General features: G+C 41.1%; 1 protein-coding gene and 1 pseudogene across 3 annotated transcripts in view; one reads left to right on the top strand and one right to left on the bottom strand.

The window, feature by feature from the left end:
• The first annotated feature begins 4,861 nt into the window (after nucleotides 1-4,861).
• On the top strand, nucleotides 4,862-6,001 carry LOC137755867 (alpha-ketoglutarate-dependent dioxygenase alkB homolog 4 pseudogene; annotated as a pseudogene).
• A 7,335-nt stretch (nucleotides 6,002-13,336) lies between these two features.
• The window catches only part of LONRF1 (LON peptidase N-terminal domain and ring finger 1), a 44,362-nt gene continuing 31,493 nt past the window's right edge, over nucleotides 13,337-26,205 (bottom strand). For 2 of the 3 annotated variants that reach the window (XM_068532249.1, XM_068532250.1), the window contains exons 11-12: nucleotides 25,062-25,214; nucleotides 13,337-14,612 (exon numbers count right to left, since the gene is read on the bottom strand). In XM_068532249.1, coding sequence (XP_068388350.1) covers nucleotides 14,454-14,612; nucleotides 25,062-25,214 — 312 coding nt within the window. In that variant the 3' untranslated portion in view covers nucleotides 13,337-14,453. Of the gene's footprint in view, nucleotides 14,613-25,061; nucleotides 25,215-26,205 lie in introns of those variants that run through there. The other variant, XM_068532251.1, reaches the window with a different exon arrangement.

The following is a 26,205-nucleotide window of genomic DNA, read 5'->3' as shown; positions in this document are numbered from 1 at the left end:
TGAGTCTGTTTCTGTTTTGTAAGTAAGTTCATTTGTATCTTTTTCTTTTTAGATTCCACATATAAGTGATGTCATATGATATTTGTCTTTCTCCATCCATGTTGCTACAAATGGCATTATTTCATTCTTCTTTATGGCTGAGAAATATCCCATTGTATATATGTACCACATCTTCTTTATCCATTTCTCTGTCGATGGAAATTTAGGTTGCTTCCATGTCTTGGCTATTGTAAATAGTGCTGCAGTGGACACTTGGGTGCCTGTATCTTTTTTTTTAAATTTTTATTGGAGTATAGTTGATTTACACTGTTGTATTAGTTTCAGGTGTACAGCAAAGTGAATCAGTTACACATATACATATATCCACTATTTTTTAGATTCTTTTCCCATATAGGCCATTACAGAGTATTGAGTAGAGTCCCTGTGCTATACAGTATGTTCTTATTATTTACCTATTTTATATATAGTAGTGTTTATATGTCAGTCCCAGTCTTCCAATTTATCCTTCCCCCCTTTCCCCCCCCAGTAACAATAAGTTTATTTTCTACATCTGTAACTTTATTTCTGTTTTGTAGATAAGTTCATTTGTACCCTTTTTTTTTTTTAGATTCCATGTATACGTGATACCATGATATTTGTCTTTCTCTGACTTCACTCAGTATAACAATCTCTAGGTCCATCCGTGTTGCTGCAAATGGCATTATTTTGTTCTTTTTTATGGCTGAGTAATATTCCATTGTATATATGTACCATATCTTCTTTATCCATTCCTCTGTTGATGGACATTTACGTTGCTTCCATGTCCTGGCTATTGTAAATTGTGCTGCAGTGAACATTAAGGTGCATGTATCTTTTTGAATTCTGGTTTTCTCCGAATATATGCCCAGGAGTGGGATTGCTGGATCATATGGTAGCCCTATGTTTAGTTTTTTAAGGAACCTGCATACTGTTCTCCATAGTGGCTATATCAATTTACATTCCCACCAACAGTGTAGGAGGGTTCCCTTTTCTCCACACCATCTCCAGCATTTATTGTTTGTAGATTTTTTGATGAGGCCGTTCTGACTGGTGTGAGGTGATACCTCATTGTAGTTTTGATTTGCATTTCTCTAATAATTATTGATTTTGAGCATCTTTTCATGTGCTTTTTGGTCATTTGCATGTCTTCTTTGGAGAAACGTCTATTGAGATCTGCCCATTTTTTGATTGGGTCGTTTGTTGTTTTGATATTGAGCTGCATGAGCTGTTTGTATATTTTGGAGATTAAGTATATTTTGGAGATTAATCCCTTGTCAGTTACTTCATTTGCAAATATTTTCTCCCACTCTAAGGGTTGTCTTTTCGTTTTGTTTATGGTTTTCTTTGCTGAGCAAAAGCTTTTAAGTTTAATTAGGTCCCATTTGTTTATTTTTGTTTTTATCTTCATTACTCGAGGAGGTGGATCCAAAAAGATACTGCTGAGATTTATGTCAAAGATTGTTCTTTCTGTGTTTTCTTCTAAGAGTTTTATAGTATCCGGACTTACATTTACGTCTTTAATCCATTTTGAGTTTATTTTTGTGTATGGTATTAGAGAATGTTCTAATTTCATTCTTTTACATGTAGCTGTCCAGTTTTCCCAGCACCACTTATTGAAGAGACTGTCTTTTCTCCATTGTGTAGTCTTGTCTCCTTTGTTGTAGGTTAGTTGACCATAAGTGTGTGGTTTTATTTCTGGGCTTTCTGTCCTGTTCCATTGATCTATATTTCTGTTTTAGTTCCAGTACCATACTGTTTTGATTACTGTAGCTTTGTAGTATAATCTGAAGTCAGGGAATTGATTCCTCTGGCTCCGTTTTTCTTTCTCAGGATTGCTTTAGCTATTCGGGGCCTTTTGTGTTTCCATACAGATTGTAAAAATGTTTTGTTTTAATTCTGTGAAAAATGCCATTGGCAATTTGATAGGAATTGCATTGACTCTGTAGATTGCTTTGGGTAGTAGAGTCATTTTGATAATATTGATTCTTCCAGTCCAGTAACACAGTATATCTCTCCATCTGTTTGTGTCATCTTTTATTTCTTTCATCAGTGTCTTATAGTCTTCTGACTACAGGTATTTTGCCTCCTTAGGTAGGTTTTTTCCCAGGTATTTTATTCTTTTTGATGGGATGCTAAGTGTGATTGTTTCCTTACTTTCTCTTTCTGATCTTTTGTTGTTAGTGTATAGGAATGCAAGAGATTTCTGTGTATTAATTTTGTATCCTCCAACTTTACTATGGCTCATCAATGAATTCGGTAGTTTTCTGATAGCATCTTCAGGATTTTCTATGTATAGTATCATGTGACCTGCAAACAGTGACAGTTTTACTGCTTCTTTTCCAATTTGGATTCCTTTTATTCTTTTTCTTCTCTGATTGCCGTGGCTAGGACTTCCAAAACTATGTTGAATAAAAGTGGTGAGAGTGGACATCCTTGTCTCATTCCTGATCTTAGAGGAAATGCTTTCAGTTTTTCACAATTGAGAATGATGTTTGCTGTGGGTTTGTCGTATATGGCCCTTATTATGTTGAGGTAGGTTCCCTCTGTGCCCACTTTGTGGAGAGTTTTTAACATAAGTGGTTGTTGAATTTTGTCAGAAGCTTTTTCTGCATCTTTTGAGATGATCATGTGGTTTTTGTCTTTTGTTGATGTGGTGTATCACACTGATTGATTTGTGGATATTGAAGAATCCTTGCATCCCTGGGACAAATCCCACTTGATCATGGTGTATGATCCTTTTAATTTATTGTTGGGTTCAGTTTGCTTGTATTGTGTGCCAGCTGTCTGTCCCAGCTGATGTCTCTGCTGGTGAGGGAGGCTTTCCCCGGGTGTGGGAATCTCATCTGTTCTTCAGCTCCCCACCAGGGGTGCAGGTCCTGTCCCACGCTACCTGGTTGTGTGGGGATTTTTCTTGTCCTTTTAGGTTTCCAAGGTCTTCTGCTAGTGTTCAGCAGGTGGTCTGTGAGAATTGTTCCATTTGTAGATGTATTCTTGATGTACTTGTGGGGAGAGGTGAACTCCATGTCCTCCTTTTCCACCATCTTGACTCCTCCCCCTGTTAAACATTTCTTGTATCTTCTCTGTCTGTGCCTCCATACTTTTTCTGAGATCTTGAATTCTCTTTACTGTCATTACTCTGAATTCTTTTTTGGGTAGATTGCCTATCTCCACTTCATTTAGTTGTTCTTCTCGGTTTTTATCTTGTTCCTTCATCTGGAACAAGACAGCAGATACTTTTCTGCTGTCTCATTTTGTCTGGCTTTCCGTGTTTGTGGTCTCCTTTTCACAGGGTGCAGGATTGTACTTCCTCTTGCTTCTGGTGTCTGCCCCCTTGTGGGTGAGGTTGGTCCAGGGCCTTGTGCAGGCTTCCTAGTGAAAGGGACTGGTGCCTGCCCACTGGTGGGTGGAGTTGGGCCTGTCCATCTGGTGGGCAGGACCATGTCAAGGAGTGTGTTTAGAGGTGGCTGTGAGCTCAGGAAGACTTGAGGCAGCCTGTCTGCTGATGGGTGGGGCTGTTTTCTCCCCCGACCCCCGCTGGTTGTTTGGCCTGAGGTGTCCCAGCACTGGAGTCTGCAGGCTGTTGGGTGAGGCCAGGTCTCGGTGCCAAAATGGTGACCTCTGGGAGACCTCACACTGAGCAGTGTTCCCTAGGGCCTGTACCACCAGTGCCCTTGCCTCCACAGTGAGCCATGGCGAACCCTCACCTCCCCAGCAGAGTCTCCAAGACCCACATGTAGATCTAGCCCAGGCTTCTGTGGAGTCACTGCTCTGTGCTGGGTCCCAGTGCATGTGAAACCCTGTGTGTGCCCTCCAAGGGTGGAATCTGTTCCCCAGTCCCGTGGCGCTCCTGCATTCAAGCCTCGCTGGCCTTCAAAGTCACGTGCTCTGGGGGCTCCCTCTCCCAATGCCAGACCCTCAGTCTGGGGAGCCTGGTGTTCGGCTCAGAACGCTCACTCCTGTGGGAGAACTTCTGCAATATAATTATTTTCCAGTTTGTGGGTCGCCCACCTGGTGGGTATGGGATTTGTTTATATTGTGAAAGTGCTGCTCCTACCATTTTGTTGTGGCTTCTTCTTTGTCTTTGGATGTGAAATATCTTTTTTGGTAGGTTCCAGTCTTTTTTATCCGTGGTTGTTCAGCAGTTAGTTGTGATTTTGGTGTTTTCGTGAGAGGAGGTGAGCTCAAGTCCTTCTACTCCGCCATCTTGTCCAGAATCCTGTACGCTTTTCTATATGTGCGTTATACTTTGAATTTAAAAGTCTAAAATATATAAATAATTTTTTCCTAATGCCTATGAACCACCCAGAGATTTAAAATCAACAGGCATAAGATTTTAGTATTTATATGTTATATACATAGTAAAAGTTCAACAAATAGCATATTGATTGATTTCATCTGCTAATTAAAGCTATTTTGATATCAGACTAACTTTGAATTTTTTTTTTCTGGCCATGGATATTTTGTTGTAAACTTTTGAGTGCAGGAATAACATTGGTTAGGTCTAAAGTGAGGCAGCCTTTTGTGATCTGTCATGTATGAAAAAATCTGGATGAAGTGAGTGTTTGATAAGGGATGCTTTCCATTGGATAAAGTCCTAGCTCTTTCTAGTGCCTTTGTGATTTGACACCCACCTACCACCTCAGCCTCATCTAGACCTGCTTCTCCCCTTACCCACTTTCCTTCTGGGCACACCATTAGCAATACAAAATTCCGTGTGGTTCTCTGATCCCATGTTGATCACTCTACCTGGACCACTGCCCACACCCATTTTTTTCACCGGTCCAATCCTAGTCTATATCAATTCTCCATTTAGTTTCCATTCTTCGTTGACTTCACAGTGGCCATGTACTCCCCAGTCAGCACAGCCTACCCTGGAACACTGATCATGCACATAACACATTTGCGACGTATCTGTCTTTTCTACCAAGCTGTAAGTTTAAAAGGAGTCGATACAAGTATTCCAAATACCTGTAACGGTTCTGGGCACATGGTAGACACTAATAAGTATTGTTGGAACCAAAGATCTAACTGTGAAAATAGTACTCTCTCATTCTCCATACAGCAGGGAGCCACCGGGAGCATATGCCTCCCTTGCTTTAAACTCTCCAACAGCTTCCCAAACCAACTCAAAGAAAATCCAAAGTGTCCTTACTGTGGTCTATAAAATATTACGTAATCTGGTCCCTGCCTAATTCTCTGTTCTTTGCTTCTGCTATTCTCTTTAATCCCTAAACTCTGGCCTCATTGGCCTCCTTTTCATACCTGCACACACCAATCTCATTCTCCTCTTAGGGTTTTGTACTTACTCCTTCCTCTGTCTGCAGTGGTGCCCTCACAGTGTCATCCTGGCTGCTGTGGTGGCGGCCCTGAAGGGCCTTCAGGAATGCTGTGCAAGGGCATCCGGACCTGTCTGGTCCAGCAGCAGCAGGGAGGCGGCCCTGCCCTGGCACCACTACCCACACAAAGCACAACCTCTCATCTACTGCTCAGACACTGGCTGGGCCATGGGGGCCAAGGAGTCTGACTTTTAAGACTGAGCCAGCCGCTTCCCAGTGCAACGTTGATAGAGGACCTCGTGACCAGGGAGAAGGAGGCTGAGATGGCGCAGCTGCTGGACCATGAGCCCTGGTAGCTCTCGCAGCCTGGACGGAGCAGGCAGGACTGTGGACCCAAAGGCAACTTTCAGAAACAGAAGCTAAGGACTGCTGGCTTCAGAGGCCTCCCCAGCTTCGGCCGGCAGGTGGTGCGGAGAACCGGCCTCTTCCCCATCTGGGAGGACTTCCGGCGTGTCTAGCAGTGGACGCTGGACCACTGCCACGAGTGGAGTTCAGCCACAGACCCCACCTGGACCACGCCTGGCGTGGGGAGGGCTGGTGAGCCTCCTCGTCCTAGCCCCATCCAGCTTCCCCGCGGCCTTGGTGGAAGGTGCGATGGCCCCAGTAGGTCTGTACTGGGCCAGCAGGTGGAGGCGGCTGTCCCCTAACCCCGTTGGTCTCTGCTGGGCACCCAAGAGCCGCACGGACCTGGACCCAGGGTGGCACACCCTCTGCCGCGGTCACACGGGGCCGCGTGTGCGCCACCTTCAGGGAGCCATGGGCGTGTCTGTCCTGGCCAGAGACTTCAAGGACTAGAGTAGGATCCAGGAAGCCTGCAGATCTCCCTCCTTCCTTCAAAGGAAGCCCAGGTCTTCAGAGAAGACCGCTCAGTATCCTCAGACCCTGGGATGTGAGCCTTGCGTGAGAGCTGGTTGTGATGGACTGTGTGCCGGATCAGTGCCCTTTGACCTGCCCTATGGCCACTCTTTGGACTATTTAATCTAGTCTCTCCCCCCCAGTCTAGTGTTTGAAGTTTATTGAGGGCACAGACCTTACTTACTTTATTCCACAAAGTCCCTTGTCGCTGTGAGAGCACCTGGCACAAAGTAGGCTCTTGCTCACAGGAAACATCCTGACACATCCTGTGAACGGGTGCAGGGAGGAAGGAATTAACACATCTCCTTGGAAGTGTGACGGGACCCAGGACTTTACCCCCTCCTCTTTTAGTATAAATGAAGCCTGAGTTCTACCTCCGGGAAGATGGTTCTTTGGGATGCTAGTCTGCTGTCTTCTCAGCCTTCTGGCTTTCCAAATAAAGTTGCTATTCCTTGCCCAACAACAATAAAACAGTGCTGTCTCACTTAGATCTAGATTTTCTAACCATCTGACATTCTTAACCTTCATATATTGTCAACAATATGGTACAGAAGTAGCATAAGACTCTGTAAAATTAAGAATGAAAGTAACTTGACTTCATGAAATTTCTGTTTCCCCAGAGACCCCATTGATCTCTCAGTTTTGAAAATCAAACCAACTTAGTAGTAACATGAAATCACTTGTTCATATTTATATTCAGATAGGCAGTCATTCTAGAGGTATTTATTGAGTAACTAGTATACATATGATGTGCTAGAATCATTCAGATATGTTGACTTGGGATGGGAGGATGATTTAAAAAATTTTTTTATTGAAGTATAGTTGATTTACAGTGTTGTGTTAATTTCTGCTGTACAGCAAAGTGATTCAGTTATACATATATAGACATTGTTTTTTAATATTCTTTTCCATTATGGTTTATCACAGGATATTGCGTGTAGTTCTCTGTGCTACATGGTAGGACCTTGTTGCTTATCCATGCTATATATGAAAGCTTACATCTGCTCACCCCAGCCTCCCACTCCATCCCTCCCCCAACCCCCTCCCCTTTGGCAACCCAACCACCAGTCTGTTCTCTATGTCCATGATTCTGTTTCGTAGATAGGTTCGTTTGTGTCATAATTTAAATTCCACATAAGTGATATCATATGGCCTTTTTCTTTCTGACTTACTTCACTTAGTATGATAATCTCTAGTTTCATTCATGTTGCTGCAAATGGCGTTATTTCATTCTTTTTTATGGCTGAGTAGTATTCCATTGTATATATGTACCACATCTTCTTTATCCATTCATCTGTCGATGGACATTTAGGTTGTTTCCATGTCTTGGCTATTGTGAATAGTGCTGCTAAGAACATAGGGGTGCATGTATCTTTTGGGATTAGAGTTTTGTCTGGATATATGCCCAGAAGTGGGATTGTTGGATCATATGGTAGTTCTATTTTTGGTTTTTTAAGGAACCTCCATACTGTTCTCCCTAGTGGCTGCACCAACTTACATTCTCACCAACAGTGTAGGAGGGTTCCCTTTTCACCACATCAGGAGGATGATTTTCTTGTCTACAATGTCTCATATTTGACAGCTAGTCTGAATGGGTTTGTGAATAGATGTTTCTGGAGTCAAGGCATAATTGTTTTGAGTCTCATCTGTTGATTTGTCTTTCATTCCCTACCTTTCTTCATTATTGTCAACTTTACCTACAAATTTCCCAACTCCAGTTACTAGAATCAATTATATCTGAAAAAGGAAGTTTTCAACCACTTTCAGACCCACTTCCACATGGACTTTGCATCATAATCCTTGTTGTCAGCCTGAATTGAATGCTGTATTAGGTCCTGAGGTTGCGGTGTACCACAAACCGAGTGGCTTTCAACAGTAGGAACCTATTCTCTACATACAAAACCGGCAGAGCCATCTTCAAAGTTCATGCTGGAGTGGAGTGTCTCCAACTGAGGGGGGCCCATGATAAGAGAGAAACCCCCTTATTTACCAGGCAAGTAAGCACTGAAAAATTATAAACTGCCGTGAGGCACAGGCAGCAGGAAAAGCATAAAACTGAGTATAAAACACCAACATAAAGAAAAATCCTCAGGCAAACTGTTGTGATTTTGTTAAATTAACATTTGTTAAGTAGAACCTTGGTACTGAGTCAAATGATGAGCCACAGTTTAACAAAGACTGAAAGGGAAAGTGAAATAGAGAAGATTATTATTACTCAGAGGTCCTGGTGGAGGTCCATGGCAGCCTCGAGGGGCCACATGGAGAGGTTAAGGCAGGATGCAGGCAGAGTGGGACCAGCAGGACCTGGGGCACTTGGCTTTATTAGGGTCCACAGGTGCAGTGCTTTGCGGGTCCCAGGTTAAGGCTGGATCAGTTAATTCAAACCATAAGGAGCAGGGTTTAAGCTCACTCCAGGGGGCTCTTATGCACAAGTGGAGAAAGCTAGGAGGCAGGAGAGACTCTTTATCAGCAGGGGTGTTGGAGGAGTCACATCAGGAACTTGTGACTCTGAGGCTTCCATGGAGGGCACGCACCCATGGGAGGGCTAGTGTCAGTTCAAGGCCCCCACTGGGCACTTGGCTGCACAAATTGATGTCCAGGCAGCAGTATTATGGAGTAATTTAGTGAACCCCTCAACACAAACCAATGCCCACACTCCAAGATAGATCGAAGAAAAATTATCTAAACTGAAACACAAAGAGCAAAGAAAGGGAAAATAGAGCATCAGAGAGCTATGAAAGAATATCAAATGGGCTAACATACATGTAATGGTAAAGAAGAAGAGAAAAAGAATAATGTATATTTGGAGATATGTATGTGTGTATATATGTATGTGCATCTGTGGCATAGTTTAATACATTTACAGTGAAATACCGAGTCCAAAACACTGAATAAATTCAACTATTATTTCATGCTGAGAGAGAACAGGGAAGTTATTTAAAAATTGGGGTGCCAGGGAAGAACCTAGATCACTTAAAAGAACAAAAGTCAGGTTTGCATTAGACTTTCAGCAGCAACATACATGTATGTATGTGCCTAGTATGGGGTCTGGTACTTAAGAGGAGCTCAGTCAAAGGCCACTACTCCACACCAAGAGACCTGGTTATTGCACATCTGTTTTTACTTGCCACTTAACATCCTGTCTTGGGCTTGGACATTTGAGTACGAGAGGTAATTCCTAAGTCTGTTAATTCCTAAGTCTGTTCTAACTCCACAGATGTGGAAATGTCCTTGGAACTAAAGGTATGTTTTTCTTTCACTCCCTGGCTTGCACAAGGAGTTCTTACAGCCTTTCACCTTGCCATTTTGTTTTCTTTGCTGTCCTTGCTTAGATGTGTTCTAGCATGTTAGGCTGTTCAACAGTGATCTGTATGTTGCTACATCGTTATTTCTCTAGCTTCATATTCAATTTGTTGATGATAAGAAAATTCATTTCAGGAATCTCCTATACACTCCTTCCTCCCTCCTTTCCTTTACTTTTTTGGAAGAGTTTGTTGACTGTCTTGACTAATTCCAGTGATACTGGTTTACAGTTAAATCAAGTGGATTAAGATTTGAGAATCATTGAGTACACAGCAACAAAGGCATTTCAAAGAATGCAGAAGGTATTATAAGCATGGGGTATATAAGCATATGAAATTTTCCCAATTTCAATGTTATATACCATTGTTCTGTTGTGGGTTTTTGTTTTAATTTGGGTCTCTGCGACTTGAAACATGGGGGATAAGAAGATGCCACAGTATGAGCTTGGGTTGAAGATTATGAACATTTTAATGATCCTTGATACATAACTGCAATATTACTTTCTAAAAAGGTTGCTAGCAATTTACACTGCTCCCAAAAATATAGGGCTGAGCCCAATTTGGCCATCTCACCATCTTGGGGAGGTGCTTAAAAATAAGTCCTAATGTTATTGCTCTAAAATGCACCCCTCCCCCACGTGTAAAGCCTACTAAGTCAGGGAGTCACGTCAGTCACTTCCAGACCCTTCACATATCAACCTTCTTAGATGCCTTAGAACTTGGGTGGTGGTAAGGTTGAGCCAGACTGCCCGGGTTCGGTCAGTTCCACCACACATTAGCTGTGTAATCCTTTGACAAATTACTTAACTACTTAGTGTTTCCATTTCCTCATCCTTACAAGGACACCATCTACTTCACAGGACTTTTCTGAGGATTAAATATGCGTGTTTACCACATTTTGAAACGAAGTCTGTGCGCTTTTCAATATCCTACTGTGACCTGCCCCCCCCCCCAAAAAAAAGTCCTTAGGGATACTTTTAAATTTTGGTGAACAGCCAAAAGCTATTTGAAGGCAGGTCTGTAAGAGAGCTCGTTTATTAAGCCGCGTCATAAATGTCCTATCTGTAAAAAATGTTGGCATTTAAGTGTTGGCTTAGGAAGAAAATTCATCTCATTGAGCCAGTCATTTCCCTGTGGATCGATGAGCCAGACAGTTGAGTTATTGCTGTTTTGTCTGTCCTCTGGTCATCTAAGTTTGCCTTATTGTCCTATTTAAATGGATCAACTTGGTACCTAAGAAAGCACATAAATTATTACTCTTGAGCTAATTACTTGCATTATTTGTTTCTTCCCTATTCTTAAGAAACTTCTCTCAGATGAATGTTAAAACTTTGAATCTCTCCTCCACGTCTCGATATTTCCCTCCTACTCTGCCTCTACTGATTTCTGCATTGTGTTCTGGAAAGGACCCCAACTCAACGCTCTGCCTCATTCCTTCATCCTTTGTCTGAATTCATTCTTCTATTTAACTCGTCTGCTTAGTTTATTTGTATGATTCATTCACTGACTCCAGAAACTTTTATTGAATGCTTCTGTGGTGCCAGGGACTGTCTGAGGAACATATTTTAGATCTCCAGATAATTTTTGGAATTGCACATCCTCAAATCGAAGGGCACTGGATTTGCTGTATTGTTTAGAATGTTTTCCCTCAAATTTGTAGGACTTAACTGTCTACTCATCTTTGTCATGTGGGAGCTCTATTCCTTCCTGTGGGTGCTGGTGTGGTTCTGGGTGGCCTGCCTCTGCTCATTGTGGGGAACGCTGGAACGCACGCCGTGTGAGCGAGGTCGGCAGCCTGCTGTCTGTGCATGAGAGCCCTCCATCCCATGTGGCTGATAAAGGTTTCATGGTCTTCTCTGGCCCAATGCCCACATTTGGTGCTTTGGCCTGAGAACAGCTGCTGTTGCTGCCTGCTGCCCTGGCCAAGTGGGGAGAGGCCAAAAGATCCAGCCGTGTCAAGTACAGCCTCCCCAAGGAATCTGCCCGAGTTTTCCAAGACCCTCTACCAGTCTGGGGCTCCCCTGCAGTCCTCCATTTCTGTAAAGCTATGCTCTCCTCTGATCTTCTATATTAGATCCTGTTTCCATATCTCAAAAATTCCTCAAAAAGCATTGACTTTGGTTTTGCAATGCCATTAGATTTCATTTTCTTTACTGTCATTGTTTTGAACTTGGGGAGGAAGGTAAGACGAGGTATTTGCTCAGTCTAACCATCTTTATTCAACTTCCCTTCTTAACTGGCATTTATTTCAACTCTGTTCAGTGGTCAGCCTATGTCTTGGAGATTAAATCTGTCTAAACTGCTAGACACTGGTCTTGATACTCAGGAGAGGGTTTATGTATTTAATTCAGATATCCCCCATAAGTGCTATAAGCAAAGTACAAGGAAAGTGCTATGGATTCAGGGTTTTAGCTGAGTGAAGGCATTCAAGTTGACCTCAAGGAACAGGAAGAACTGGATATGTAGAGACAGGTGTGTAAGAAAAGAAGATCAACAACCAGGTACCTTGGCTTGAAATATGGAATTCATGACAGAACTTAGTTACTTAAAGTGATAAGGGAAAAAAAAAAGTCAGATTCTCCCCCCACCCCTTCTTTTTCTGATAATCTGAATGGAAAGTGCAGTAGGAAAAAGATTTCCAGAGATTAAAAAAAAAATCTATAGACAGAATAACTATCAGAGATCATTTACCACAAAACTAGGGTCAAATGATAAATAAAACCCATGAATTTCCATTAGTATGTGTGTGTATATATAGAGAGACCATTTAATGCTGCTTTGTGCGTGTGTATGTGTGGACACACGCAAGTACATACCACGGATGTAGATTCAGCACCAGGTAACTCCTACTGCCGTCTGATACATATTTTGAGAACTATACAGAACTGTATAGGTAAACTCTTCATTTATACCACCCAGACACTATTTAAGCTATTTAACAGGCATTTGATAGTTTTTTATTACAAGAAATTTCAATCTAACCCTGCAGAAACTATTGATAAGGTACTTTTGGGGAATGGCCCATTCTTTAGACATTTTCTGTAGAACTATTCACGATTCGTGACTAGCATAATTGTGAGGGCAAAGGGTGGCTCTCTATCTCGGCAGTCATTTCTGCCTTTTTAATTAAAACATTCAATATTAAAAGATGATTTATTTATATTTTAAAACTCCTAGCTGGGAAATCAGGGACTGAAAGAATCAAGGCTGTTTAGCCAAGAGGTGTCCCCAGTGGGGGTAACTAAGAGCCTTATCTTTATCCTAAAGGGAAATGGATTTTTCAGAGGTTGAAAAATGTGCCTTAGAGCAGCGGTCCCAAACTTTTTGGCCCCAGGGACCAGTTTCGTGGATGACACTTTTTCCACGGACTGGGGTGGGGTAGGGGGTAGTTCAGGTGGTAATGCGAGTGATGGGGAGCGGCAGATGAAGCTTCGCTCGCCTGCAGCTCACCTCCTGCTGTGCGGCCTGGTCCCTAACAGGCCACGGACTGGTACCAGTCCGGGGGTTGGGGGACCCCTGCTTTAGAGGATGGTTCTAGGCCTAAACTTTCCTTAAGACACTTCATTGTTTGGTCAAAAGATGACCAAAAAACAAAAGTATTTTGAAAGCTATAGCTTACATCTCACAGCACAAAACAGTAGGCAAAACTCATCTGTTCTCTACTCTGTGTAGCTTGATTCCTCCGCTGATCTTTTTTTGACATTAACCTAATCATTAAGAAAAAAAAAGTATTATGAATTTAGCTTTTATTCAAAATTAAATAAGCAAAAGCAAAATTTTTAAGAAACTTTTACAAATTACTTACATAAAAGAAAGTTAAGAGGGACAGTCACAAGTCTGCAACAAATAATTACAAAAGTATCTAGGGCAGCATGAATACAGACCATGTCACAGCATGGTGATCTAACTGTGATATGAATATAAGGCATAACTAACATTTGCACCAAGACGAGAATTAAAAAAAAAAAAACAAAAAACCAACATACTTTAAAAGCTTAGTTCTACATTAAGCTTCTTCTCTTCCCTTAGATCCTTAATGGGTTTATACTATGTAATTTTTTTAAACAAACATATCATGTCAAACTATAAATTACATAGATGGGCAGTTAATGTGAAAAGCGCCCCCTAAAATGTACAAACTAACTGGTACTGAACTGAGTTCTCCATTTACCTTTATGTACAGTTAAGTGTAAACCATATTTTCACAGTTTTAAGTGTTTTATGAATAGATGCACAGTACCAAGTCAGGTTTGCAATTGTTCCTGAAAACTGGCTCTAGGTTCTGCATCCGATGCCTGTTGGCTATTGGGATGCAAGTATTTACATAAATAAGAAACTGTGTCCTAGTCAATGGTCAAGACAGTTCAGCAAGAGCGGTATTTCCGACAAAGAGTGATACTCAATACCATAGCTTACGTACTTGTGCAAATTAAGCATCAGGACAGAGAAATCTGAGGCAAATTCAATTTGCAAAAACTTGTATCGCTACTGTTGTAAACTTGGGCAATAAATGACCCTCGGCAAGTTCTGCTCTCTATGGCTTTTTTTTTTTTTCTTTTAAAATTTTAAAGCCAGAGAAAATGCACCCATACTACCCACACGGGCACGCACGCACGCACACACGCACCCACACACACACGCACCCACACACAGAGTTCTCATTTCATTTAGAGTATGGTACATAGTGCAACTTCATCACAATGTAGAGGTTTAACACACATTTAGTGTGTGTTTTTCTGTGCAAGTTCTTAGTGGTCTAAATCCTAGTTGAAGGTATTTGTTTGCAGAACCACATGATTCAGGAGGTTGAAGGAGAAAGAAAAAAAAAAGAACAGTTTCATTACATTTCTCAAACCAGCACTGGATGTGCAAAGGCAGCGGACAATCTGGCCATCACCACAGCCAGATTAGGGTAATTTTAGAGGAAGATCCAAGCAGTTGGTTACTTAGATTGGTCTCTAGAAAAATAAGTCAGTATATGCTGTATCTTTGTCAACCGTTCTTTCAAAGACTTCATTGACAAAACCGACAGCTGATAGCGGGGGTCGACGGGAAGGACGGCAAGAAGCCACCAACACCAGGCGGGTCCATTAGGGATTGCCTAAAAAGAATCCACATTGTATAGTGTTAATAAAACAAATATTTATGTAATTACAGCAGTAAAAAACCACCACCAAGCTAATCTGTATTGAGCACTTTATGGTGTTAGATTCTTTTTCTAACTTAAAAAAATTTAATTGAAGTATAGTTGACTTACAATACTGTTAGTTTCAGGTGTGCAACATAGTGATTTAGTATTTTTATAGATTATCCTCCATATAAAGTTATTATAAAATGTTGACTGTATTCCCTGTGCTGCACTTTACGTCCTTGTAACTTACCTATTTTATACCTAGTAGTTTGTATCTTTTAATCCCCTTTACCCCTCCGCCTCCTTCACTTCCCTCTGGTAACCACCATTTGTTTTCTGTATCTGTGAGTCTGTTTCGGTTTTGTTATGTTTGTTCATTTGTTTTATTTTTTTATACTCCACATAGAAGTGAAAACATACAGTATTTGTCTTTCTGACTTATTTCACTTATTATGATAATCTCCAGGTCCATCCATGTTGTCACAAATGGCAAAATTTCATTCTTTTTTATGGCTGAGTAGAGTTCCATTGTAGATACACACACACACACACACACACACACACACACACACACACATCTTTATTCATTCTTCTGTTGATGGGCTTAGGTTGTTTCCATATCTTGGCAATTGTAAATAATGCTGCTATGAACACTGGGGTGCATGTATCTTTTCAAATTAGTGTTTTCATTTTCCTTGGATATATACTCAGGAGTGGCATTGCTGGATCTCATGATAGTACAATTTTTAATTTTTTTGAGGAACTTCCATACTGTTTTCCACAGTGGCTGCACCAATTTACACTCCCACCAACAGTGCACGAGTGTTTCCTTTTCTCTCCACATCCTCACTAATACTTGTTATTCTTGTCTTCTTGACAATATCCATTCTGACAGGTATGAGGTGATATCTCAACATCACTAATCATCAGGGAAATGCAAATCAAAACCACAGTGAGCTATCATCTCACACCTGTCAGAATGGCTATCTCAAATCCTTTATCCATCATGTAAGGAGGGCACTATTATGCCCATATAAAATGGGGAAACTGAAGCTCATAAATATAATGCAAATTGTCCAAGATATCTCAGCTCATATGTGGCAGAGCCAAGATTCAAATAATCCAGACCTGCCTCATAGCACTCTTTCCTCTTCACTGACCTAAACAGGGTATCTCAATCTCAGGCTACTGGCTTCTGGGGCTGGACAATTCTGTGTTATGGGGACTGTCCTGTGCATTGTAGCATGTTTAGCACATCTCTGACCTCTGTCTACTAGCTGCCAGTAAGTAGCACCTCCCCCAGTTCTGATGGTCAAATTGTCTCCAGATATTGCCAAATGTCCCACAGGGGCAAAACTGTCCCCAGTTGAGAACTGCTTTCTTAAAATATATATTTAAAACACTAAGGGACTTCCCTGGTGGTCCAGTGGTAGGCTCTGTGCTTCCAATGCAGGGGGCATGGGTTCAATCCCTGGTCGGGTAACTAAGGTCCTGCATGCCACACGGCATGGCCAAAAAAAATAAATAAATAAAATATTAAGACAAGTTAATTGATATTTTTAAATGTCTTCAAAGAATTGTGGAATCCTAGGAAGGAATCCTAGGAAGGATATAGGAAAAGTCTCAGCTTCCAGTTTCATTTGAGAAATAAACATATCTCCAGCAAAGAACTTCATCTGATGCTGCAGGGGCTGACTACTGGCTATGGAATGAATTAGGAACTTATATACAAGAACGTTTAAGTCACCTTTACTACACACTGAATTGATTTTTACTGAACCTAAAACGTGAAGTTTCAGAATGACAAAAGGAGCTATGACATGAATTGATATCAATAAGCTCCTCCTAGACTCAAACTGGACTTATCTGTGTCCTGCCTGTTGTCAACTCAGCATCACTGCCACCTTCCATACTTTAGAGACATCAGAAACTACATTTCCCAGGATTCCCTCCCCCCCCCATGTGGGGGGGTGGTTCCAGGTTAAACATGACCAATGAGAGGCACTCTTTCAAGATTTGGAAGTTGGGAGAGGAAGCCATTGTTCTCTGGAGGCTGTTGCCAAGTGTGGGCAGATGTGAGATTTGCAGAAGCTTTCCGGAGCATTCTTGAAAACCACCTGCTCCACTACTGCAAACTGAGATACTGGTGGGGACTGCCCTGGGATTCCCAGGGATGACAGCAGCTTCCCCTGAAGTCCTGAGCCCGTGCTCCACTGTGTCAGGAAGAGAGTCCCTGAGCTCCGCTGACGATGGCCTGATCTGATCCTCCCTCCTCCAGCTCTCCCAATGGGGGTGTCAACTTTAATTCCGACAATAAACCCTTCACTCCCGGGATATATAGAGTGGCTGCTTTTGTTTTCCTGACTGAATCCTGACTCATACAGTATGACTAACTGAAAGCAGTGGAAGAGGACTGCATAATAAAAGTGAGGGTGGTGGAGGTGATTGGAAAGTAATGTTGAAATTTTCTACAAGTTGGTTTGTTAACATTTAAAATGTACTTATTCCATTCTGTGCTCATCAAAAGCTGTTTCTATCAAGTTCAATCAGATTCAGGTAGCCAGGATAAAACAAACACGTGGCAACTGATATTATGCTGGACACAGAATGAGAACTCGATTTGGAGATGATGTGATGTTGAAATTTCAAGTTCAGGTGAAGGATTCAATTGAGATTCAGACAGATGTAGGCCGACCTTTGAAAACTGGAATGAGAGACAGTGTCCATCACAGGGGGATCAATTCTCTGTCCATCTGATATTCATTTACAGCCATTCCTTTATGTAATCTATTCCCATCTGACCACAATCATTGTATCCAACTCAATTCAAAAATGCTTATGCCTAATGCTTTGGTGGGTCTATTACCAGATTTTCCAGGATAGGAACTCTTCTTTATGCCTCTTGCAGTGCTCTGCTTGACCAGAAAGCACCTGCTATATGCTAATTAGATTAAACTTAAATGTAAACCCTACATTCCAGATCAAGACCATAAGAACAATAGTTTCAGGAGGAGTGAAGTATAAACATGAAGAGACAAAAATGAATTAAAGTGGCAGGGTAAAAAGCTGGGGATAACAGAAGAGGTGACAAGATTTTTTAGAAGTATAGAAAATGATACAACTCTCAAAAGAATAACAGCAAAGCTAAGAGGCTCGAAGACATAGCTGTCTTAGAGGCACAATTTACTAGATGGTACCATGTCCCCTTTTTTTTTCTTTTTTTTTTTTTAATTTAAGTATAGTTGATTTACGATGTTGTGTTAATTTCTGCTGTAAAGCAAAGTGACTCAATTATACACATATATACATTCTTTTTTTATATTCTTTTCCATTATGGTTTATCCCAGGAGATTGGATATAGTTCCCTGTGCTATACAGTAGGACCTTGTTGTTTATCCATTCTACATGTAATGGTTTGCATCTACCAACCCCACACTCCCAGTCCATCCCTCTCCCTCCCCACCTCCCCCTTGGCAACAATGAGTCTGTTCTCTACGTCTGCTAGTCCATTTCTGTTTTGTACATAGGTTCATGATAGGTTCATTTGTGCCATATTTTAGATTCCACATGTAAGTGATATCATACAGTATTTATCTTTCTCTTTCTGATTTACCTCATTTAGTATGATAATCTCTAGTTGCATTCATGTTGCTGCAAATAGCATTATTTTGTCCTGGCTGAGTAGTATTTCATTGTATATATATATGTACCACATCTTCTTTATCCATTCTTCTATCGATGGACATTTAGGTTGTTTCCATGTCTTGTGACATGTGCTATTGTGAATAGTGCTGCTATGAACATAGGGATGTATGTATCTTTTTGAATTACAGTTTTGTCTGGATATGTGCCCAGGAGTGGGATTGCTGGATCATATGGCAACTCTACTTTTAGCTTTTTGAGGAACCTCCATACTGTTTTCCATAGTGGCTGCACCAACTTTCATTCCCACCTTCAGTGTAGGAAAGTTCCCTTTTCTCCACACCCTCTCTAGCATTTGTTATTTGGGGCCGTTTTTTTTTTTTTTTTTTTTTTTTTTAAACATTATTTATTTGGCTGCATGGGGTCAGTTGCGGCATGTGGGATCTTTCGTTTTGGTGCATGGGCTTTTCTCTAGTTATGGCGTGCGGGCTCAGTACTTGTGGTGCACGGGCTCAGCAGGTGCAGCATGCAGGTTCTCTAGTTGTGGGGCGCGGGCTCTAGAGCACATGGGCTTAGTTGCCCTGTGGCATGTGGGATTTTAGTTCCCCTACCAGGGATCGAACCTGTGTCCCCTGCATTGGAAGGCAGATTCTTAACCACTGGCAGAGCAGAGCCCTGTGGCCTTTATAATAGTGGCCATTCTGACCTGTGTGAGGTAGTACCCCATTGTAGTTTTGATTTGCATTTTTCTATTAGCTATGTTGAGCATCCTTTCATGTGTTTGTTGGCAATCTGTATATCTTCTTTGGAGAAATGTCTATTTAGGTCTTCTGCCCATTTTTTGATTGGGTTGTTTGTTTTTTTGTTGTTGAGTTGTATGAGCTGCTTACACATTTTGGAAATTAGCCTGTGTCAGTCACATCATTTGCAAATATTTTCTCTAATTTTGTAGTTTGTCTTTTCGTTTTGATTATGGTTTCCTTTGCTGTGCAAAAGCTTGTAAGTTTGATTAGGTCCCATCTGTTTATTTTTGCTTTTGTTTCTATTGCCTTGGGAGGCTGACCTAAGAAAACACTGGTACAAATTGTGTTAGGGAATGTTTTGCCTATGCTCTTCTAGGAGTTTTATGGTGTCGTCTTAAGTCTTTAAGCCATTTTCAGTTTATTTTTGTGCACGCTGTGAGGGTGTGTCCTAACTTCACTGATTTACACACAGCTGTACAACTTTCCCAGCACCCCTTGCTGAAGAGACCATCTTTTTCCCATTTTATATTCTTGCCTCCTTTATTGAAGATGAATTGACTGTAGGTGTATGGGTTTATTTCTTTATTCTGTTCCCTTGATCTGTATGTCTGTTTCTGTACCAATACCACACTATTTTGATGACTGTAGCTTTGTAGTATTGTCTAAAGTCTGGGAGAGTTATGCCTCCTGCTTTGTTTTTTTCCCTCAGGATTGCTCTGGCAATTCTGGGTCTTTTATGGGTCTATATAAATTTTTGGATTATTTGTTCTAGTTCTGTGAAAAATTTCATGGGTGATTTGATAGAGATCACATTAAATCTGTAGATAGCTTTAGGTAATATTGCCATTTTAACAATATTAATCCTTCCAATCCAAGAGTATGGGATATCTTTCCATTTCTTTGAATTCTCTTTAGTCCTTTATTTTATTTTTTGGTGCAATTTTAAAAGGTATTGATTTTTACATTCCCTTTCTGATACTTCATTGTTAGTGTAAAGAAATGTAACCGAATTCTGTATGTTAATCTTGTATCCTGCTACTTTGCTGAATTCATTTATTAGATCTAGTAGCTTTTGTGTGGAGTCGTTAGGGTTTTTTATATATAGTATCATGTCATCTGCATATAGTGACTATTGTACCTCTTCCTTTCCAATTTGGATACCTTTTATTTCTTGTCTGATTGCTGTGGCTAGGACGTCCAATACTATGTTGAATAGAAGAGGTGAGAGCAGGCATCCTTGTCTTGTTCCAGATTTTAGCAGGAAGGCTTTCAGCTTTTCACCATTTAGTATTACACTGGCTGTGGGTTTGTCATAAATAGCTTTTATTATATGGAGATATGTTCCCTCTATAACCACTTTGGTAAGAGTTTTTATCATGAATGGATGGTGAATATTGACAGATGCTTTTTTGCATCTATTGAGATGATCATGTGGTTTTTGTCTTTTCTTGATATGGTGTATCCCACTGATTGATTTGCATATGTTGAACCATCCTTGTGAACTTGGGATAACTCCCCCTTGGTTGTGGTGTATGATCTTTTTTATGTGTTGTTGGATTCAGTTTGCTAATATTTTGTTGAGAATTTCTGCATCTATATTCATCAAAGATACTGGCCTGTAATTTTTTTTTTTTTTTTGGTGGTGTCTTTATCTGGTTTGGTATCAGGGTGACGGTGGCTTCATAGAATGTCCTTGGGAGTGTTCCCTCCTCCTCAGTCTTTGGAAGAGTTTGAGAATGGGAATAAGTTCTTCTTTGGATGTTTGGTAGAATTCACCTGTGAAGCCATCTGGCCCTGGACTTTTCTTTGTAGGGAGTTTCTTTTTTTTGTTTGTTTTTTTAATTACAGATTCTATTTCACTTCTGGTGATCAGTCTGTTCAAATTATCTATTTTTGATTCAGTTTTGGTGGGTTGTATGTAGAAACTTGTCCATTTCATCTAGGTTGTCAAATTTGTCAAACTTGTTGGCATATTGGTTGAGATTTCTTTTTCATTTCTTATTTTATTTGGGTTCTCTTTTCTTGGTGAGCCTGGCCAGAGGTTTGAAAATCTTGTTTATCCTTTCAAAGAACCAGCTATTGGTTTTATTGATTTTTTTCTATATTTTTTAACCTCTATTTTATTTCCTCCCTGATCTTTATTATTTCCTTCCTTCTGCTGGCTTTAGGTTTTGTTGTTCTTCTGATTCTTTTAGGTGATAGGTTAGGTTGTTTATTTGAGATTTTTCTTGTTTTTTGAGGAAGGCCTGTATTGCTATGAACTTTGTTCTAAGAACTGCTTTTGCTGCATCCCATAGATTTTGTATGGCTGTGTTTTCCTTGTTGTTTGTCTCAAGGTATTTTTTAATTTACTGTTTGATTTCCTCGTTGACCCATTGGTTTTTTTAGTAGCATGTTGTTTAGTAGTCTCCATGTAATTGTTTCTCATTTCTTTTCCTGTGGTTGATTTCTAGTTTCATGCTGTTGTGGTCAGAGAAAATGCTTGAAATAATTTCTATACTCTTAAATTTTTTGAGGTTAGTTTTGTGCTCTAGTATGTGCACTTGAAAAGAATGTGTGTTCTGGGTTTTTTTGGATATAATGTCCTGAAAATATCAATTAAGTCTCACTGTTGTATCATTTAGGATCTCTGTACCTTATTGATTTTCTATCTAGAAGATGTGTCCATTTATTGTGAGTGGGGTGTAAGTCTCCTACTATTATTGTATTCCCATCAATTTCTCCCGTTATCTGTTAGTATTTGCTCTATGTATTTAGGTGCATATATGTTGACAAGCGCATAATCCTCTTATATTGATCCTTTTATCGTTATATAGTGTCCTTCTTTGCCTTTTTTTATGGCCTTCGTTTTAAAGTCTATTTTGTCTGATACGAGTATTGCAACTGCTGCTTTCTCGTCATTTCCATTTGTATGAAATACCTTTTTTTCCATCCCCTCACTTTCAGTCTATGTGTGTCCTTTGCCCTAAGGTGGCTCTCTTGTAGGCAGCATATTATAGACTCTTGTTTTGTAATCTAATCTGCCACTCTGTCTTTTGATCAGAACATTCAGTCTATTGACATTTAAGGTAATTATTGATACATGTGTATTTATTGCCATTTTAAACCTTGCTTTCCAGTTGATTCTTTGTTTCTTTTATCCTTTTTTCTTTTTGTGGTTTGATGATTTTCTTTTATTTTATGCTTGTGTTCTCTTTTTGGGTTTTGTGAATCTATTGTATGCTTTTGATTTGTGGTTGCCCTGTTTTTCAAGTACGTTAACCCCTTCCTATATGTGCTTGCTTTAGACTGATAGTCATGTAGGCTCAAACACATTCTTAAAGAATCTACATTTTCTTACTTTCCTTCTCTACATTTTATGGTTTTGATGTCCTTTTTTACATCTTAATGTTTATCCTTTTGCTATTCCTTGTGTTTATTGTTGCTTTCACAAATAGGGGTTTTTCATTTTTTTTCTTTTTGATGTGTATACTGGCTAGTTTATTTACTTTCCAATTGTGATTTCCTCCTTCCTCTATCTTGCTGCTTTTTTATTTAGAGAAGACCTTTCAATAATTTTTTAAGATAAGTTTAGTATTGCTGTATTCTTTTAGTTTTTGCTTGTCTGAGAAATTCTTTATCTCTCCTTCTATCCTAACTGATAATCTTGCTGGGTAGAGTACCCTAGGTTGCAGGTTTTCCCCTTTCAGGATTCTGAATATATCTTGCCACTCCCTTCTGGCCTGCAATGTTTCTGTAGAGAAATCAGCTGATAGAATTATAGGAGTTCCCTTGTAATTAACTCTGTTTTTCTCTTGCTGCCTTTAGAAGCCTCTCTTTAACTTTTGCCATTTTAATTATAATATGTCTTAGTGTGGGTCTGTTTGGGTTCCTCTTGTTTGGGACCCCCTCTGTGCTTCTTGTAGCTGGATATGTTTCCTTCTTTAGGTTTGGGAAGTTTTCAGCCGTAATTTCTTCAAATACGTTTTCAATCCCTTTTTCTCTTTCTTCCCTCTCTGGAATCCCTACTATGCATAGATTGGCCAGCTTTATATTATCCCACAGATCTCTTACATTGCTTTTTTTTTTCTTTTTTGTTTTTTTCATTTGGTTTCCTGTCTGTTGTTTTGATTGGGTAATTTCTATTATTCTATATTGCAGGTCACTTATTCTTTCTTCATTATTCATTCTGCTATCATTGCCTTTAGCTCAGCTTCCATCTCTGCAAATGAATTTTCTAATTTTTCTTGGCTCTTCCTTCTAGTTTCTTTTTACAGTAATCTGCATTTCTGTCGATGGCCTTTCTTAATTCCTTCACTATTTTCATGACCTCCTTTTTTGAACTCGGTATCTATTAGACTGAAGAGGTCTGTTTCATTGTTCCTTCAGGGGAATTCTCTTGGTCTTTTAACTGGGAGTGGTCTCTCTGTGTCTTCCTTTTACTTGTATTTCTCTTACTCTGTCAGTTTAGGAGAAACAATTATGTACTGTAGTCTTGGAGGGCTATTTATACGCAGGAGCATCCCTACGTAGCGTGTGTGGGTTTAATAATTTTTTGGCATGAGGGCTGTTCTTGGTTTGGACGCCTGTTGCCCCTTTGCTCAGCGTGTGCTGGCCGTTGTCCCCTGGATTGGGGTGTGCAGGTGCGTGGCTTATGTACGCTGCCAGGGAGGAGGGGGCAGCGGTTGGCACGCGGTCGTGGGACCCTCAGCAGCAGCGGCGGTCTGCACCTGCCTCTGGAGTCCGAGATGGCAGCTGCAGCTTGCACCCGCCCCTGGAGCTCATGTAGGCAGTGCCCTGTTGCCTGAGAGTGTGTGCTCAGAGAAGGAAGCTCCTATGGCAGTCCTGACCCTCTCCTTGCACACCCCCCCAACAATGGCACCTTGCCTCTCTGGCAGTCCCAGGTTTCTTCCCATATTCCCTCGGTCGTGGGGCCCTACACCCTAGCCCCATCAGGCTGTCTCCACACAGCCAACCACAGTCCTCTCCCCAGGGTCTGACCTCCGAAGCCTGAGCCTCAGCACCCAGCCCCCTCCTGCCCCAGTGGACAAGTGTCTCAGGTTGGTGAGTGCTCGGTGGCACCGACCATCTGGGCAGGTCTCTCTCTGCTTTGCCCTCTGCACACTGGTGGTTGTGCTCTCCTCCGTGCCTCTGACGCTCCCCCTCTGTCCCAGCTGATCTCCCCACCAGTGAGGGGACTTCCCAGTGTCCGGAAACCTTTCCTCTTCCAAAGCTCCCTCCCAGGGGTGCAGGTCCCATCCCAATTCCTCTCTTTCTTTTGTCCTACCCAGTTATGTGTAGATTTTCTTGCCCTTTTGGAAGTCTGAGGTCTTCTGCCAGCATTCAGTAGATGTTCTGTGAGAATCGTTCCACATGTAGATGTAATTGTGATGTATTCATGGGAGAAGGTGAGCTCCATGTCCTACTCCTCTGCCATCTTGATCCTATCTATCTCCCATGTCCCATTTTTAACTCCTTATCCCTCCCTTCTGGAAAATCCTCAGCTGGGGGCTGTCTCCTTGTGCACTTGCTCCTATACACATCTCACCTGACACTGTTTCCATCCTCTTCCTATATAAGATGCAGTGGATACCCCTGTGCTAGAGAATACGGTCATGAATCTAAAGACAGGACAAAGGAGATGTGCAAAACTGAAGATGAAGAAACTTAAAAATCTACCAATTTCAGGACTTCCCTGGTGGCACAGTAGTTAAGAATCCGCCTGCCAATGCAGGGGACACGGGTTCAAGCCCTGGTCCGGGAAGATCCCACAGGCTGCGGAGCAACTAAGCCCGTGCGCCACAACTACTGAAGCCTGCAACGCCTAGAGCCTGTGCCCCGCAACAAGAGAAGCCACCGCAATGAGAAGCCCGCGCACCTCAACGAAGAGTAGCCCCCAGTCCCAGCAACTAGAGAAAGCCTGTGCACAGCAACAAAGACCCAACTCAGCCAAAAATAAATAAATAAATAAATTCATAACAGAAAAAAAAAAATCTACCAATTTGGGTTTACACAAAAAGTGAGACTTTTGGAAACAATATCAAAGCCATCATACCTGGAGGTTTTCCTCCCTCCCGGGCATTGATCCAAAGTGCTGAAGAATTTGGCTTCGAAATCTGTCTCTTAAATTCTGAAACCAGCTGCAGGCTTGAGAGTAGACCAAATTGTGAAGCTGTCGGAGGTTCTCTATCTCATCTTCATTCTCAACCTAGAAATACAACAGTCAGTAAGGTGTCTGTGTCTAATCTTCCCATCCATCCCTATAGAAATGGAAAAAAAACCCATAAAAAATAGGGAATACCTATTTCAGTGCTGGATCAGAGTATTATTCTTATGCAGTAAACACCATACGTTTCTGCCTCACAGAGTGCCAATGGGCCAGACTAAGAAAGACAGCAAGCCTTGACTTCTGAGCGTAGCTGACTTAGCCTTGCTGAGTTAGCAGTGCAGCACTGCAGAAGCCAACTAACAGCCCCTAACTGGGGAGGGGTAAGATGGAGAGTTAGTTCTCAGATAAAGGTCTACAGGGACTGGGAATTCATCTTTATGGATCAACGGCCTTTGAAAGCAGTGGAACAAAAAAAACAGAGGAATACAGTTGCTACAATGAAAGGAAAGATTGGGGGAGGTTTAAGGTGCAGGTGCCATAGCAAAAGCAGTAATAGGACAGAGGAAAAGCATAATTACACCTTTTACCAGGGAACTGGGTCAAAAAAAAAAAAAAAACTGCAACAAATAACTTAGCATATAAAGCCAGAATATCAAAAGAGAGAGAATACATTATACAATCATTATACAATGATGAACTGCTGCTGCTGCTGTCAAGGCCCAAGGCTGTGGCTACCTCCATCCCCTGTGTACGCCCTTTGGACTACTGGTTCATCAAACTGCAAATATAAAATTAAATGCATCAGCCTTCCAGCCTAAGAGCCAGAAGACTAGTCTCATAAAACACAGGTGGGAAGATGGAACATTAACTCATCCATCTCATATTGATTTCTTTAACACTCATATCCCACTCAGTCCATGCCAGGGAGCACTATATTTCACATACATTAATGCATCTGAACAAATACCAGGCCTGAGTCAGCCTTTCCTACTTCAAGAATGACTCAATAAAAAACAACAATGGGACTCTGAAAATATCCTGACGTATAAAAGGTTAACACTATAGCACACAAGAGACAGAAGAACATACT

The sequence above is a fragment of the Eschrichtius robustus genome, chromosome 21, assembly GCF_028021215.1.
Source record: "Eschrichtius robustus isolate mEscRob2 chromosome 21, mEscRob2.pri, whole genome shotgun sequence".
Classification (NCBI taxonomy): Eukaryota; Metazoa; Chordata; class Mammalia; order Artiodactyla; family Eschrichtiidae; genus Eschrichtius; species Eschrichtius robustus.
The sequence above is the reverse complement of the archived record's forward strand: the minus strand, read 5'-3'. Positions and strand labels throughout refer to the sequence as shown.